The following is a 16,749-nucleotide window of genomic DNA, read 5'->3' as shown; positions in this document are numbered from 1 at the left end:
TGTAAGTACATGTCAGAAACTCATGACAGGCCTGATGGAAACAGCAAATATCTGTAAACTTTCCAAATGTCGACAAAACAAAATACACTACACAGGGGTGGATAATATTTTGTCTGTTAAATAGATAGTGACAAATGGCATTGGAAATGCTTTTTTGAGCAATTCTTGATAGAATAACATAGGGTCGGGACAATACCAGTATTGCGATACTCGTTAGCATCGTGGCAAGGAAACAAAACATGAAGCAGATTTAACTTTTTTGGGAAAACAGCCCTAATGTTTGAAACAAACATCTGTGGTCATTCAGAGTCACATTTATTTATTTATTTTCCAAACTATAGCACAATATTTTACATACAGCAGGTTTTTAAAGAACCAAATAGTTTCCATGGGAAAAAATATTGCGATACTGGTATCGACCCAGCCCTAGAACAACCCTAACGTCGAAGTAAACTGCAGTCACTATGTTGTGCAGTCCACTAGGACATGGAAAAGCATGCACAGTTTATTATTTAGGCTACATATCAAATAAATGGATGTTGAACTTAACAGGGTGGTGAGCAATGAACTTTGTGCTCATTTCCCAGAAATATAATTATGTATAAAAGTCTTAATTTGTATGCTGGTGACATGATTATCGGTGCTTGGCTGCCAAATGACAAATAAAATGATTGCGCTCTGATCCATAGTCTCATCATGTACAGTTGAAGTCGGAAGTTTAAATACACCTTAGCCAAATACATTTAAACTTTTTTTTTTTTACAATTCCTGACATTTAATCATTGTAAAAATTCCCTGTCTGAGGTCGGTTATGATCACCGCTTTATTTTAAGAATGTAAAATGTCAGAATAATAGTAGAGAATGATTTATTTCATCTTTTACTTCTTTCATCATATTCCCAGTGGGTCAGAAGTTTACATCCACTCAATTAGTATTTGGTACCCTTCCACAATAAGTTGGGTGAATTTTGGCCCATTCCTCCTGACAGAGCTGGTGTAACTGAGTCAGGTTTGTAGGCCTCCTTGCTCACACACGCTTTTCAGTCCTGCCAACAAATTTTCTATGGGATTGAAGTTGGTGCTTGGTGATGGCCACTCCAATACCTTGACTTTGTTGTCCTTAGGCCGTTTTGCCACAACTTTGGAAGTATGCTTGGGGTCATTGTCCATTTGGAAGACCCATTTGCAACTTCCTGACTGATGTCTTGAGATGTTGATTCAATATATCCACATAATTTTCTTGCCTCATGATGCCATCTATTTTGTGAAGCGCACCAGTCCCTCCTGCAGCAAAGCACCCCCACAACATGATGCTGCCACCCCCGTGCTTCACGGTTGGGATGGTGTTCTTCGGCTTGCAAGCATCCCCCTTTTTCCTCCAAACATAACGATGGTCAATATGGCCAAACAGTTATATTTTTGTTTCATCAGACCAGAGGACATTTCTACAAAAAGTACGATCTTTGTCCCCATATGCAGATGCTAACCGTAGTCTGTTTTTTTTTAATGGCGGTTTGGGAGCAGTGGCTTCTTCCTTGCTGAGTGGACTTTCAGGTTATGTCAATATAGGACTCGTTTTTACTGTGGATATAGATACTTTTATACCTGTTTCCTCCAGCATCTTCACAAGGTCCTTTGCTGTTGTTCTGGGATTGATTTGCACTTTTCGCACAAAAGTACGTTCATCTCTAGGAGACAGAACGCGTCTCCTTCCTGAGCGGTATGATGGCTGCGTGGTCCCATGATGTTTATACTTGCATACTGTTGTTTGTACAGATGAACGTGGTACCTTCAGGCATTTGGAAATTGCTCCCAAGGATGAACCAGACTTCTGGAGGTCTACAATTTTTTTTCTGAGGTCTTGGCTGATTTCTTGTGATTTTCCCATGATGTCAAGCAAAGAGGCACTGAGTTTGAAGGTAGTCCTTGAAATACATCCACCGGTACACCTCCAATTGACACAAATGATGTCAATCAGCCTATCAGAAGCTTCTAAAGCCATGACATCATTTTCTGGAATTTCCCAAGCTGTTTAAAGGCACAGTCAACTTAGTGTATGTAAACTTCTGACCCACTGGAATTGTGATACAGTGAATGATAAGTGAAATAACCTGTCTTTAAACAGTTGTTGAAAAAATGACTTGTCATGCACAAAGTAGATGTCCTAACCGACTTGCCAAAACTATAGTTTGTTAACAAGAAATTTGTGGAGTGGTTGAAAAACGAGTTTTAATGACTCCATCCTAAGTGTATGTAAACTCCCGACTTCAACTGTAGCCCATCTCTGCATTGCATCTGCGAGCTGTTGGCTAGAGCGCACTGCCAAGACCAGAGTGGACACATTTACTGTGTTTGTGTGTGTGTGTGCCAAAACCATTGACAAAGTTATAAATGGAATGGAAAGACGTAGAACTTCTGTTTTTTAGCTATACAGTCTTAAAGGCCAGGATTCAAACAAACGCAGATAAACGACCTTTGTGAACTGCGATTTACTTTTAAAGGAGATTGATGCTTGAGATGATATCTGTAGCATTTACAGTGAATCAGAGAAACAGCCTTTTAAAGTCTATAGCAGTGTGCAGGCCATTAATCTGAGTTGGTTTGAATCTCGGCCCAAGAGTAAAGGATCTTCAAATCAAAGTTTATTCGTCACAGGCACAGAATACAGCAGGTGTAAACAGTAGTGAAAAGCTTACTTGAAGCTCTTCCTTAACAGTGCCGAATAAACAGTTCCTGAATAACTCCGCTACTGTGGGGGGTGCAGTTAATACTTATTATTGGAATTCAAATAAGCTAGTGGTCCTCTTTCAAATCTTAAATCACTCGTTTTGATGGTCAGTCTAGACATATGTGCTATGACAATAGTGTAACTTTGCGCTTGATTTGGTCAAATGCTTGAGTTGAGGCGAGAGGTTCTTGTGATGTTTCTGAAGATTCATGTAATTAGGCCTATCCCATTCATTTGCCTTGCAAAAAAAGCAGTGTTTTATATCCAGAGACGCAAAGCAGAAGGAATCAATAACAATATCACAGCACAAAAACCCCTTTATTGGGAACGTTCTCCCACTGCTCACCCGTGACTGCTTGAAACATTATTGAACATGTACTCCCCTTAGTGACAGCAATTCTATCTGGGTTACCTCATGAGCACCGCTACAAATACACTGTGAATCAAACAGCTCTTTCCATACACACTCTCCATCTCACACACATTCAAAAATCAGACTTCATAGGTCCCTCACCTTTTTGGGCCCACTGAAGATTTTCCTGCCAACCTCCATGGATTTGTCCCCGTGTTTTCCTGAGCGACCCTTCTGCCCTTCAGACCCACCAGGGATCGAGTCATCAGAAAACTCCAGAATATCTGAGAGGGGGGAAACAGCACAATAAGGTGGAATCAACATGTTGGAAATACATGTACAATAGAAATCCTGTTACATGTTGTAGGAAAACTGACTAAGTAACGCATCCTATTTTGACTGTACATGATATAGCTTATCAAATCACCTGTGTTTTTCATAGAGCTAACCTCTTTATTGCCTTTAGACAAACACAAACATCAACAGTATATGTCACCTGTACTGCTGCTGCTGTCCTGAGAGTCGCTGGGCTGGGGGCTGTCCACAATAGCTGCCATTGCAGCTGCTGCAGCCTTCTTGGCCTTCCTCTTCTCTTTGGCCTGGGAGCCCTCCTCTTCATCACTGTCGCTCTCACTGGGGTCGTCAAAGCCAAAGTACTTGATCTTGTAGCTGCTGCTTCCGCCGGCCGTGTGGTCCGCTCCCTCCTCCCCCTCCTGGTCACCTTTGTCCTCGAAGCCAAAGAACTCCAGCTTGGTCTCCTTCTTGGTCTTACTCTGGGTGGTTCGGGACCTGACGGTTACAAGAGGAGAATCGATTCATTTCAAATCAGCAGCTGAGTGTCTTCTTAAAACAGAAGAGGTGCTTAAATCGAGAAAACAGATTCACCTAGGTTTAGGTGTAGTGGAAACATTTGGTAACCACATATGAGGGTGAGCTGAGTGGGTATAAGGGACGTTATGCGCTTACCTGTAAATATACAGTTGTACAATATTAAGCAGTATCAAGCATGTCATGAAGGACCAGTGGGAGGCAACTCAGGCAAGAGTCTTGAGTGTACTGTCTGGGCCACAGCCAGTGGAGTCGTTTACCTGGTGGGTTTGGCTGGAGGTATGTCTGCCTTCTTCCTCAGCCGTCCCGCCTCCCCCAGGTCAGCGGGGGGTGCGCTGGTGATGAGCTCGTCCATGCTGCGCTCTATGGAGTCCTGGATGGTGACGTTACACACCGACAGGCAGGATGGGTGCAGCACCGTATAGTCCCGTACCCGACCCCTGCCAGCAGGTTTAGTCGCCGGTTTGGCCACTGTTGTGATAGCATTAGTGCCACCGCAACTGCTGGCAGTGGACACACTTTTGTGAATCAGTGCAGCCGGACTGCTGGCGGCTACGGGCAGTTTGCTGTCGCTAGTAGCAGAAGCATCTGGAACATCGGAGGCCTTGTTTGGCTTGGGCCGGATGTATTTCCTAGTATTGGACGGCCTGAGGAGGAACGGGGAGGGAGGGATGTTGTCAACAACCAGCTCGGCCGGAGAATCGTGTTCAGCACTTTTCATCCCACCTGAGGAGAGCCCATCCTTGGAAGATGAGGACTGGGAGTCCCCACTAAACCCTGGTGCCTCAGCTGAGTCTTTTTCCTGGAGAGGATCCATGCTAGGGGAGGAGGTAGACAACTCCTGGGTTCCTATTAGGCTCCATTCCACATATGGGTCCTTGAGCACAGTCTTTGAAACAGAGGACTGAGCAATAGGCTTCTGGTTACTCTGTGATGTATTTCTGAACAAGGACTGGCTACTCTTTTCTGCACCCTCATTGAACAATGTTTGCTTGCCTGTGAGCACAAAAGAGACAAAAAGAGCATGTTAACAAAAAGGAAGCATTATAAGACAAGCATTATATTATAAATTACTGTTTCAGATGTTGTTCAACACAGCTGTTTGGTTTGTGTAATTTCTAATCAGTAATCTAATTCTAAATGAAAGGGGTACAGGCCTATTGAGACGATGGCGTCGCAGTAAAGCCTGATTTATCTTTAGTGAGCCGTCAGGGACAGATAGAGACGAGATAAGCTGACACAGAAGCTGGCAGCAGAGACTAAAAGCCCACAAGGGAGCCCATCACTTTATCTTCTCCAGAAACATCCACACACCACAGCTATCATCACCATTATCACAGACACACAGTGTCTTCCTTCCATAATAAAAGAAAATGCAATAAATAAAGTGAAATACAAGAGACAGGCAGGTGTTCTATACCTACTGTATACACACACACACTATTTTACAAGCACCTGTGGAAACAAGACCAGGTTTCCATCCAACCTTTTAATTAAAGTATAGTACATGTCGAATAATTATGTTTTCTTCACAACAGGCCTGATGGAAACACCAAATTTGTCAGTAAACTGATCATTGCTAGACATCCATGTTCAGGTCTTACCCTACAAGTCAAAACTAACTCGGCCACTCAGGAACATTCACTGTCTTCTTGGTGAGCATCTCCAGTATAGATTTGGCCTTGTTTTAGAAGGTTATTGTCCTTCTGAAAGGTGAATTAATCTCCCAGTGTCTGGTGGAAAACAGACTAAACCCAAGATGTCCTCTAGGATTTTGCCTGTGCTTAGCTCCTTATGTTTCTTTTTTATCCTGAAAAACTCCCCGGTCCTTAATGATTACAAGCATACCCGCATTGGAAAACCTCCCTGGTCTTTGTGGTTGAATCTGTTTGAAATTCACTATTCGACCGATAATTGTGTGTGGGGTACAGAGATGAGGTAGCCATTCAAAAATCATGTTAAACACCATTATTGCACACAGAGTGAGTCCATGCAACGTATGAGACTTATTAAGCAAATGTTTACTCTAACTTATTTAGGCTTGCCATAACAAAGGGGTTGAATACTTAGACTCAAAACATTTCAGCATACATTTCTTTATGAATTTGTAAACATTTTTAAAAACATAATTCCACCTTGACATTATGGGGTATTGTGTGTAGTCCAGTGACACAAAATGTAATTATTTCAATCAATTATAAATTCAGGCTGTAACAACAAAAATATGGAAAAAGTCTGAAGGCACTGTATGTTGTGTGGTCCTCCCACTACGACTCGGGAAAAAGCATGCAGTTTATTAGGCTACAGGTGAAATAAGTTATGATGAACTTCACAGGGTGGTGAACGTGCACGGTGATGACCTTGATTATCCTTTCCAATAAATATCAAGGGACTAATTCTGGTGACATGACGATCGATGCAGTTTGACAAATAATAATCTCATCATGTCGGCTATACCCGCACAGTATCGGTGAGCTGTTGGCTAGAGCGCACGTGCCAGGACCGGAGTGGGCACATTCACTATATACCCAGGGCTCTAAATGAATCTATTTGGTAGCACAGGTGCTCCCAAATGAAAAATGTTAGGAGCAGGAGAACATGAAATTCAGGCGCACCAGAAAATATGATTTTCTTTTATTGATTAAGATACAGCCTGCACCGAGTATACAAAACATGAAGGACACCTGCTCTTTCCATGACAGACTGACCAGGTGAAATCTATGATCCCCTAAATCCACTTAAAATCAGTGCAGATGAAGGGGAGGAGACCGGTTCAAAGATTTTTAAGCCTTGAGACAAGTGTGTGTGTGCGCCATTCAGGGGGTGAATGGGTAAAACTAAATATTTAAGTGCCCTTGAACGGTGAATGGTAGTAGGTGCCAGGCGCACTGGTTTGTGTCATGAACTGCCACGATGCAGGGTTTTTCATGCTCAACAGTTTCCTCTGAGTATCATGAATGGTCCACCATCCAAAGGACATCCAGACAATTTGACCACTGTGTGAAACATTGGATTCAACATTGGCCAGCATCGCTGTGGAACGCTTTTGAGACCTTGTAGAGTCCATGCCCCGACAAATTGAGGCTGTTCTGAGGTGGGGACAACTCAATATTAGATAGGTGTTTCTAATGTTTGGTAAACTCAGTATTTATTGGGACTATATGAATTCTAGCTACTTCTGAAGCACATGTGCCCTAGAAACTAATATGTAACACTGTAAAAGACATTTGTTTATTATAAAATCTAAAATGTTGATACGAATACCTGTCATTGAAATTACAAAGTCATTTGTGGAAAATTTGGTGTCCACATTGTGTAATTAAAAAAAATATATATAATACATTTAAAAAAAGCAACATTTTCCTATTGCGATGCATTACATTCAAAATTGTACAGTCTCTTTAAAAACGTCAGGTTTGTGGTGACGACATGCAAGAGATCTGTCATTCATTCATTGCTATGATCATTGATCTGCTGAAGAAGCTATCCTTTCTATTTTCTTTTTGTGCCCCCAAATGTTTGGATATACTGGTAAGGTTACCAGGTTGCCAGCTAGCTAGCCAATGAGGTAACGTGATCAAAGTGTAAACAAACAGTTAACGACACACAAGTCGTTTTAGAACAGCCCACGACATGGTTAAGATTTTTTTAAAGCAAGCAATTTTCACTCTAGTAATGGTGCAAACATGACGCTATTAAATAAGCATTTACTTTTTTTTCTAGAAACAACAGTACAGTGAAGCCTTATCAGTACTGGGAGATATTTTTCCTAGTCGCACAGTGCTCCCAAAATAAAACTCCTGATCGCACAGCAAAATATTTTGTTGCATAATCAACCAAATTGGTCGCACTTTAGAGCCCTGTATATAAAGCAAAAATGTTTTGTAACAAAACCCCTCAGTATAGTTTAAAAAGCGATGGAAACCCATTTAACTTGGATTTTATATATTTGGTACATGGGAATTTAACCGCAACTTATTTTTATGTGCACTACGGCATCAAGCACAGCCTTTTATCCACAACAACTCAATTTGATGGAAACATCTCTGGAAAAGCCACATATTGTTTTTATTCAGATTTCAGAATGTTCTCAGGAAACTCTGTTGCTAATTGGATGGAAATCTAGCTAGTGACAAAGTGCACACAACATCTCATTCTAAACTTCCGAGAGCATCCTCTCTAATGAAAACATATCCAACATGTTTATGGCCAACAGTCAGAGTTATCTGCCATCCAGTTCTTACCTGTAGATGTGCTGTTGGAGTTCCTACTGGTATCCACTGGTACTGTGGCTGTGACTGTAGCAGAAGGCAGTTTACTGGCCTCTCCCTCAGCCGGTTTAGACTGGAGCACACTGAGGGAGGTGACAGGCTTGGACTCATCGTCGCTGTCAAAACCAAAAGGATCTTCTGAGCTGTCACCATCCTCAATCCGGGGCCTCTTGAGTAACTCGACTACTTCAGGCTTCAGAGTGGGCCGCTTAGAGCCCAGTTGGGCCTTGTAAGTGGTCTCTCCCCATTTGGTGCTCAGTGTGGCCTTGTTGGAGAAGACCTCTTCAAATTTGGAGTTTGCCTCCCCTCCCTTACGGCTGTAGGTTTTACCAAATCTGGATGTCATGGTGATGTATGTTACATATTCTCTGTAACACCAGAAAACAATATTAGTTTATCAATATTTATCTCACACAAAGCTGGTGGAGGGTGTGTAGGCCTACAGGCAAAATAGGTTATATGTTTTTCCCTATTTGTGATCAGACAATTAGCATACCTACAGATAGTTAATAAACTGGAGGGGGTCACATAGTGCATTTAGCTAGCCAACAGATCCGACCCGCTTGCATACAACTGCACTAGGGTCGGAAGCGCCTTCCAGTGTAGATTAAGGCACAGCAGAGCCGATGAGAAATGCTAAATAGTCTACCTACCTACAACTGGTAAAAAGCTATCATGCGTGTGCTGCTCTGTCTCCTCTCACTCACGTGACTCAGCTGCCCGCTGCACTGCTCTCAACACACACCCTCTGCCCCCCCCTTTCCCCACCACTCACGCAACAGCCTGCTTCACTGCCTGAGTCAGCAACAGCAGGTAACAGTAAAAAACAAATATTAATAATGAGAAAGGCACATTATCCTTACTGTTAAACCAAGAAGATGGAACGACTGCTAGTTTTTCCCGGAAACTGCCGTTTTAGTCCTCATGCTAGCTAGCAGTATACACAGCAGCCATTACGAAATGGCACGTCGAGTTGAACAACAAAGGAGCTGGTTGGCTGACACTGCCATTCCAAAATGGCTGCTGTGACTTCCGATACCTAGCATGAGGACGAAAAGGAAAAATTCAGGTCACGTGAGTGACAGGAGACAGAGCAGCAAGCGTGCACATCGTGACAGCTTTTTACCAGTTGTAGGTAGGTAGGCTAATTAGCTTGTCATTAGAGACGCACATGTCCAATGGTCAGTGCTATCCGGGATCCTTGGGACGCCTCTACCTTAAACTAGAGGTCGACCGATTAAATCGGAATGGCCGATTAATTAAGGCCGATTTCAAGTTTTCATAACAATCGGTAATCGGCATTTTTGGACACCGATCGTGGCCGATTTTTTACCTTTTATTTAACTAGGCAAGTCAGTTAACAACACATTCTTATTTTCAATGACGGCCTAGGAACGTTCTGCCTTGTTTAGGGGCAGAACGACAGATTTTTAACCTTGTCAGCTCGGGGGATCCAATCTTGCAGTTAACTAGTCCAATGCTCTAACACCTGATTACATTGCACTCCACGAGGAGCCTGCCTGCTACGCAAATGCAGTAAGCGAAGGTAAGTTGCTAGCTAGCATTAAACTTATCTTATAAAAAAACAATCAATCAATGACTGTCATCGCTCCAATGTGTACTTAACCATAAACATCAATGCCTTTCTTAAAATCAATACACAAGTATATATTTTTAAACCTGCATATTTAGCTAAAAAACATCCAGGTTAGCAGGCAATATTAACCAGGTGAAATTGTGTCATTTCTCTTGCGTTCATTGCACGCAGAGTCAGGGTATATGCAACAGTTTGGGCCGCCTGGCTCTTTGCGAACTAATTTGCCAGAATTTTGTGTAATTATGACAACATTGAAGGTTGTGCAATGTAACAGGAATATTTAGACTCATGGATGCTACCCGTTAGATAAAATACGGAACGGAATAAACGTTTTGTTTTCGAGGTGATAGTTTCCAGATTAGTCAAAGGTATATGGTTTAGAGAGAAATAGTCGACGCGTTATAATTCCTGTAATAACTTGCGGTTGAATTTGAAAGGAGTTCCTTCGTTATTTTACCGTTCATGTCTTCCATAGAGAATGTCTTGATCTGCTTCAAATAAGGTCTGTGTTTCGTGCAGGCTTAAACCGCCTCGACGTTTTGATACCCGTGTAAATCTCACTAGGATAAGGTAACGTTTGTCAACATATTTTCATAAATCCACTCTACAAAAAAAATGATCTTCGCTTATATTAAGCCAATATTGATCAGAGTTACCTTGTCCTATGGATATCTACACAGTTATAAAATTGGCACGGTGATGTAAGCCTACACGAAACACAGACCTTATTTTAAGTGAATCTAAAAATATCCTATGGAATAAATGAAGGAACCGCTTTTCAGATTTTGCTAGAAGGTGTCATGGGAATTATGACTCGCACTTTGGTTGTCAATTCTTACCATGCCCAATATTAAAATAGGATTTCCTGCATATAGAAATTAAAGTTTTTGTTTCCAACATTCATCACAGGTAACTTAAACTCTATTTTTATTCAAACAGTTGAGAGTATTTGTCTCCTAAGCAGACTCTTCAGTATCATTGTCACTTCAGAGCTGTGTGCGTATTTATGTATTATATTAGGTTTTTTAAAAAGTGTTCATTGTTCATTCAGTATTGTTGCAATTGTCATTATTACAAAAATGTGTGTGTGTGTATGATAAATATTTTGCCTAGGCTACTGTATCTAAAATAAGATGTAGACCAATCAGGGGCTAGTCTAACTGAATCTAGCTAAGCAAACCATCAAAGTTGAATTACAATCATAAACCCACTTTTGTCAGTAGCCTATGCCAATTGAAATGACAAGTCAATCCCGCAAACAGGACATTTACAACAATTTGTACTTTGTAGTCTCAACATCTGGCACATAATAACGGCAGAATTACCAGAAAACAGCAGGCGGGAGAGACACTGTGTGCTAGCTAGTTAACTAGCATGCTAGCTAGCATACGGTGTTCCTAACTAGCTAACATATGTGTTGTGCTAGCGGGAGGCGGGGGCAACCGGTAGACAGTGTCCTTCGCCCCTGCCTGTCAGGCACAATGTTCTCCAGTACACAGTAGGCCGGAGGCAGGGGTGACACCGTGTGGTAGCTAACTAGCACACGGTGTCGCCCTAGCATCCCCCCCGCTGTGCTTGCGGGAGTGACCTGTAGACAGTGTCCTTCGCCCACGCCTGTCAGGCAGCGTTTTTACATAGTTCTGTTAACGACGGTGAGGGCAGGTTTTCGGGCGGGAGCGAAGGACACCGTCTGCCGATGTCGCTCCCGCTAGCTAACGAGGACTACAGGAGGCAGGGGCAGAAGGAAAAAAAAGTCTGATTATACTTTTATTTCCCTTTTGAACCACATTCAAAAGTGTCACAAGCATGAGGATGTCATGCTCGAGGCGAGGGGTGGTTCATGCAGGAACCAATGGGGTGCACCCCAAATTGCACACTATTGGGTCCTTGGGATATACATTTGTGCTAGACCTGGCAACCCTGCTCTACAGTGTCTTTAATCTACACACTCACTTAAGCGTCATGTCCACCAGACTCGTCAAATTCTTTGCATTCTGGCAGAAGTCATTCAGTGTCAATGAAGCAGTCCGCAAAGCTACGTTTGGGATGCCACATTAGGCTACGGTGCGTTCTGTGTAGTGCATGTGTTCAATATTTTCAACTAGTGCGCTGCATTTCCATGCGGTGGTACAAACAGACGTTCATAAAAGTTCCATGGCCGGGATGGAACCATACAGAGGCCAAATTATGATGACTATTGTGTAGCTAGAGAGGAGAAGATACATACACTGGCTGAATGACTGGAAATTTGTCTCTGGTAAGAATGACACAATTCAACATTACTACACTTGGGTAGTGTGCCCTGTTGGCTAGTTTTCACAAAACCAGCCAGCAGAATGGCGTGCAAAATGAATATGCACAGAGCTGTTCTGTGTGTAATTTTGCATGCCATCATGCAGGGCAAGCTAGTGATTTGAAAAAAAATCTGTACTCTCTTTGGGAACAACCAGTTTAATTTATTGATGTTGCTAGAGATGAGTGACAGAAGAATAGAAACAAACTAGATTTATTGTTCTAAATGTGCCCTTATGCACGCCGTCTGTTTGTAGCTCTGCGAGCCTATGAAACCAGTAGATCGATAGGAAAATAACTTCACCCATTGTAATTATTAGCTATGGTCGAAAATGATCTTTTACATGCTGCAAACCATTCTGCATCAAGTACGGAAAACACGGTCTAGACATCCAGCAAAAACAACATAAGGCAGAATGCATGTGCATCTTGTGGACATTATGGCATTAGTCTGTTCGACCCTAATGCAGCTGTAAGCAAACGGGTCGGATCTGCTGGCTACATACTTAACGGTAACGGCGTCAGTTAGCTAACGGTAGCCTTTTAACACTATATATTTAGCATTTATCACTAACAGTTATAGCTATTTAGCTAGTTCTAAATGTAACTGAGCAATAACGTCGTTATTTTCCTCATTGATGTAGCATAGCCAGCTAACTGGCTAGTTAGCTAACTACACAACTTTGACTGAGTTAGTAATTGCAAACCATGGCACGACTGACTGGTTGATTGGGCCAATACAAGGATAAGCCAGGCAGCTGTGAAGAAGAGCGACAGAACAGCCATTAGCAAGATGGTTTAGAAACGCTGTCATTAGTTAGTTAACGTTAGTTAGCCATGTTTACATTTTAGCCTAGTTAGCTACATTTTCTAACGTTAGCTAGCCAGTAAATGCAGCCTTGAAGACGATTGGTTATTTTCCGTAACAAAACGTGTGGAAATGTATTTCTCAAAATTAGCAATGATACACATTAAAACAAGACATGCTGCGAACAGCGCTAACACCGGAAAAACACTCACCTCTCTCAACTCAGACAGTGGGACCGCTTCTTCTGCACCCGGCTAGGCCTCTTCTTAGACTTCGGCGTAATCACACAAAACAAGCGTTAACTCCGTGCAAAGATAGCCACAGTTTACAAACACGATACAGAATGTACCAATGGAAAAACTGCGCTTATAGCGGTACATAGATGACCGGCATTGTTTTAATTATTTCCAGATTCTGGACTTTATTTATTTTGTAGTGCCAATGACTCCCATTCTTCTGCTTCTTCTTCGTGTGGTTTTCCAGCAGACTAGACGATTTCTTCTTCGATGATGTTTCACTGCGGTTGGCATCCAATAAATGTTGCATTACAGCCACCTATTAGACTGGAGTACAACTCCCTTATACTTTGCTTGAATAAAGAAATATCCTACCATCAAACACTACACTCACAAAAAAGGAATAATAATACAAAAATAACACCACCCTACTCCACTATTTAAGTCTATTTAGTACTACTTCAGGCCAACAGCCTGAAAGGATGGGAAACCACCACTTAACACACCCTGTAAGTCTCCTGACATCAAGTCTCACACACCTAAATACCACTCTGCAGCTGCCACCACAAACTCAATTTTCTGCAACTTATATTCCATCCCTGCAGTACAGGTGATAACCATTGCTATAAATGCTAAAAATCAAATTTTACTGAAACATACAATACCAGTCAAAAGGGTTTTCCTTTATTTTTACTATTTTCTACATTGTAGAATAATAGTGAAGACATCAAACTATGAAATAATACATATCAGGTAGTAACCAAAAAAGTGTTAAACATATATTTGAGATTCTTCAAAGTAGCCACCCTTTGCCTTGATGACAGCTTTGCACACTCTTGGCATTCTCTCACCAGCTTCACGTGGAATGCTTTTCCAACAGTCTTGAAGGAGTTCCCACATATGCTGAGCACTTGTTGGCTGCTTTTCCTTCACTCTGCGGTCAAACTCATCCCAACCCATCTCAATTGGGTTGAGGTTGGGTGATTGTGGAGGCCAGGTCATCTGATGCAGCACTCCATCCCTCTCCTTCTTGGTCAAATAGCCCTTACACAGCCTGAAGGTGTGTTGGGTCATTGTCCTGTTGAAAAACAAATGATAGTCCCACTAAGCGCAAACCAGATAAGATGGCGTATCGATGCAGAATGCTGTGGTAGCCATGCCATGCTGGTTAAGTGTGCCTTGAATTCTAAATAAATCACCAACAGTGTCACCAGCAAAGCACCACCACACCTCCTGCTCCATGCTTCACGGTGGTAACCACACATGCAGAGATCATCCGTTCACCTACTCTGCATCTCACAAAGACACGGCGGTTGAAACCAAAATTCTCAAATTTGCACTCATCAGACCAAAGGACAGATTTCCGTCAGTCTAATGTCCATTGCTCATGTTTTCTGGCCCAAACAAGTCTCTTCTTATTATTGATGTCTTTTAGTAGTGGTTTCTTTGCAGCAATTCGATAATGAAGGCCTGATTCACGCAGTCTCCTCTGAACAGTTGATGTTGAGATGTGTCTGTTACTTGAACTCTGTGAAGCATTTATTTGGGCTGCAATTTCTGAGGCTGGTATCTGTAACTCTAATAAACTTTTTCTCTGCAGCAGAGGTAACTCTGGGTCTTCCTTTCCTGTGGCAGTCCTCATGAGAGCCAGTTTCATCATAGCGCTTGATAATTTCTTCAAGTGCAGTCACAAAAACCTTCAAAGTTATTGACATTTTCCCAATTGACTGACCTTCATGTCTTAAAGTAATGATGGACTGTCATTTCTCTTTGCTTATTTGAGCTGTTCTTGCCATAATATGGACTTGGCCTTTTACCAAATAGGGCTATCTTCTGTTTGCCACCCCTACTTTGTCACAACACAACTGATTGGCTCAAACGCATTACGAAGGAAAGAAATTCCACAAATGTACTTTTAACAAGGCACACCTGTTAATTGAAATGCATTCCAGGGGACTACCTCATGAAGCTGGTTGAGAGAATGTCAAGAGTGTGCAAAGCTGTCATCAAGGCAAACGGTGGCTACTTTGAAGAATCTCAAATTATAAATATATTTTGATTTGATTAACACTTTTTTGGTTACTACGTGATTCAATTTATGTTATTTCAAAGTGTTGATGTCTTCACTGTTATTCTACAATGTAGAAAATAGTAAAAAATTAAGAAAAACCCTTGAATGAGTAGGTGTGTCCAAACTTTTGACTGGTACTGTATATCACTTGTTGGTTGATCTCTCTGTACTGGTACAGATCTACTACTCACACCACTCCTCTGAAGATCCCTCCGCTTTGACCAACTTCCATCCTACTCCAACCCTGGAAACCTCAACCTGCCTCTCTCGCACGGGACATTTCTGATCCCCACCCCATGGGCACCCCTACAATTAACACATACCACTACTTTCCCCAATGCTACACATTCCTTTGTCTCATGCCCTTCTGCACACTTCTCACACCTAGGAACCTCCCTCCTACACACTGCTGCCACATGCCCATAAGCATGACACCTGTAACAGCGTAATGTATCCTGCACAAAAGCTTGTACATGATAACTTATATATCCTAACATCACTTGGTCGGGCAAACACTCAACATCAAAACTCAAAAGAACAGACAACGTCTCTTCTTTTTCACCACTCATGCCACCTTGTCTGCGTCGCACTAAACGACGAGCATCACAAACACCGGGAATCTTCCCCTTCAGTTGGTCAACTTTTACATTTATCGCTACCCCAGTAATCACTCCTTTCAATGGCGCCCTTTTCTTGAGAGCAAAACAATTCACATCTCTTGCACCCACTCATTTAACATGGGGGGCCTGCTCCCTCTGATCAGCAGAAACACAAACAATTATCACAAGACTACTTCTGGTTACCCTCGCCGATTCCACAACACCCAACTCTGTTTTCACACACCCTGAAACCACAAATGGATCAGTCAAAAGGCAAGGGTCCACTTTTTCCAAATACTTCACTCCTAGGGCTCCCGAGTGGCACAGCGATCTAAGGTACTTCATCTCAGTGCTAGAGGCGTCAGTACAGACCCTGGTTCAATTCCAGGCTGAATCACAACCGGCTGTGATTGGGAGTCCCATAGGGCGGTGCAAAATTGGCCCAGTGTTGTCTGGGTTAGGTATTGGATGGAGTAGACCGTCATTCTAAATAAGAATTTGTTCTTAGCTGACTTGCCTAGTTAAATAAAAGTCAAATAATTTTTGTTGTTGTCACAGACTCATCTTTATCCCGACCCTCGGGCTCCGGGAACTTCACCACACCTACCACCTCCGATACTTCGCCCTCATTCACTTCCATTTCTCCTCCTGTCTTCAGCTCACTCTGCTTACACTTTCTACTATTCTTCTTTAACAAACCATCTCCTTTTTTCCCACAATTTTTAACCGACTCAAGCTCGCCCTCTTCCTCCCTCCCTCTCTTAGACCTTCTCTGCCTCTCTTTTTCCCTCCATTCCTCCTCCGTATTCCAAGTATACGTCTCCTTATGATAATATTGCACTTCTCCTGAAATACATCTTGTTCTTGCCTTCTCAAGGGACGCCATTTAATCGGCTGTCACAATCTCCGTACAATCAGCACAAACCCCTCGGGATGTAGCGCTCGCCAGCGCATCCCACTTATAAAG

The 16,749-nt window shown here is 42.3% G+C and overlaps 1 protein-coding gene across 1 annotated transcript in view; it reads right to left on the bottom strand.

The window, feature by feature from the left end:
• Window positions 1–13,413, bottom strand: part of LOC139570925 (wings apart-like protein homolog) — a 29,884-nt gene extending 16,471 nt beyond the window's left edge. Inside the window, exons 1-5 of the mRNA XM_071393259.1 lie at window positions 13,089–13,413; window positions 8,153–8,547; window positions 4,169–4,904; window positions 3,577–3,869; window positions 3,243–3,364 (exon numbers count right to left, since the gene is read on the bottom strand). Coding sequence (XP_071249360.1) covers window positions 3,243–3,364; window positions 3,577–3,869; window positions 4,169–4,904; window positions 8,153–8,525 — 1,524 coding nt within the window. The 5' untranslated portion in view covers window positions 8,526–8,547; window positions 13,089–13,413. The remainder of the gene's footprint in view (window positions 1–3,242; window positions 3,365–3,576; window positions 3,870–4,168; window positions 4,905–8,152; window positions 8,548–13,088) is intronic.
• Between the last annotated feature and the right edge of the window lie 3,336 nt (window positions 13,414–16,749).

The sequence above is a fragment of the Salvelinus alpinus genome, chromosome 3, assembly GCF_045679555.1.
Source record: "Salvelinus alpinus chromosome 3, SLU_Salpinus.1, whole genome shotgun sequence".
Lineage (NCBI taxonomy): Eukaryota > Metazoa > Chordata > Actinopteri > Salmoniformes > Salmonidae > Salvelinus > Salvelinus alpinus.
This window is presented reverse-complemented; position numbering and strand designations above follow the sequence as displayed.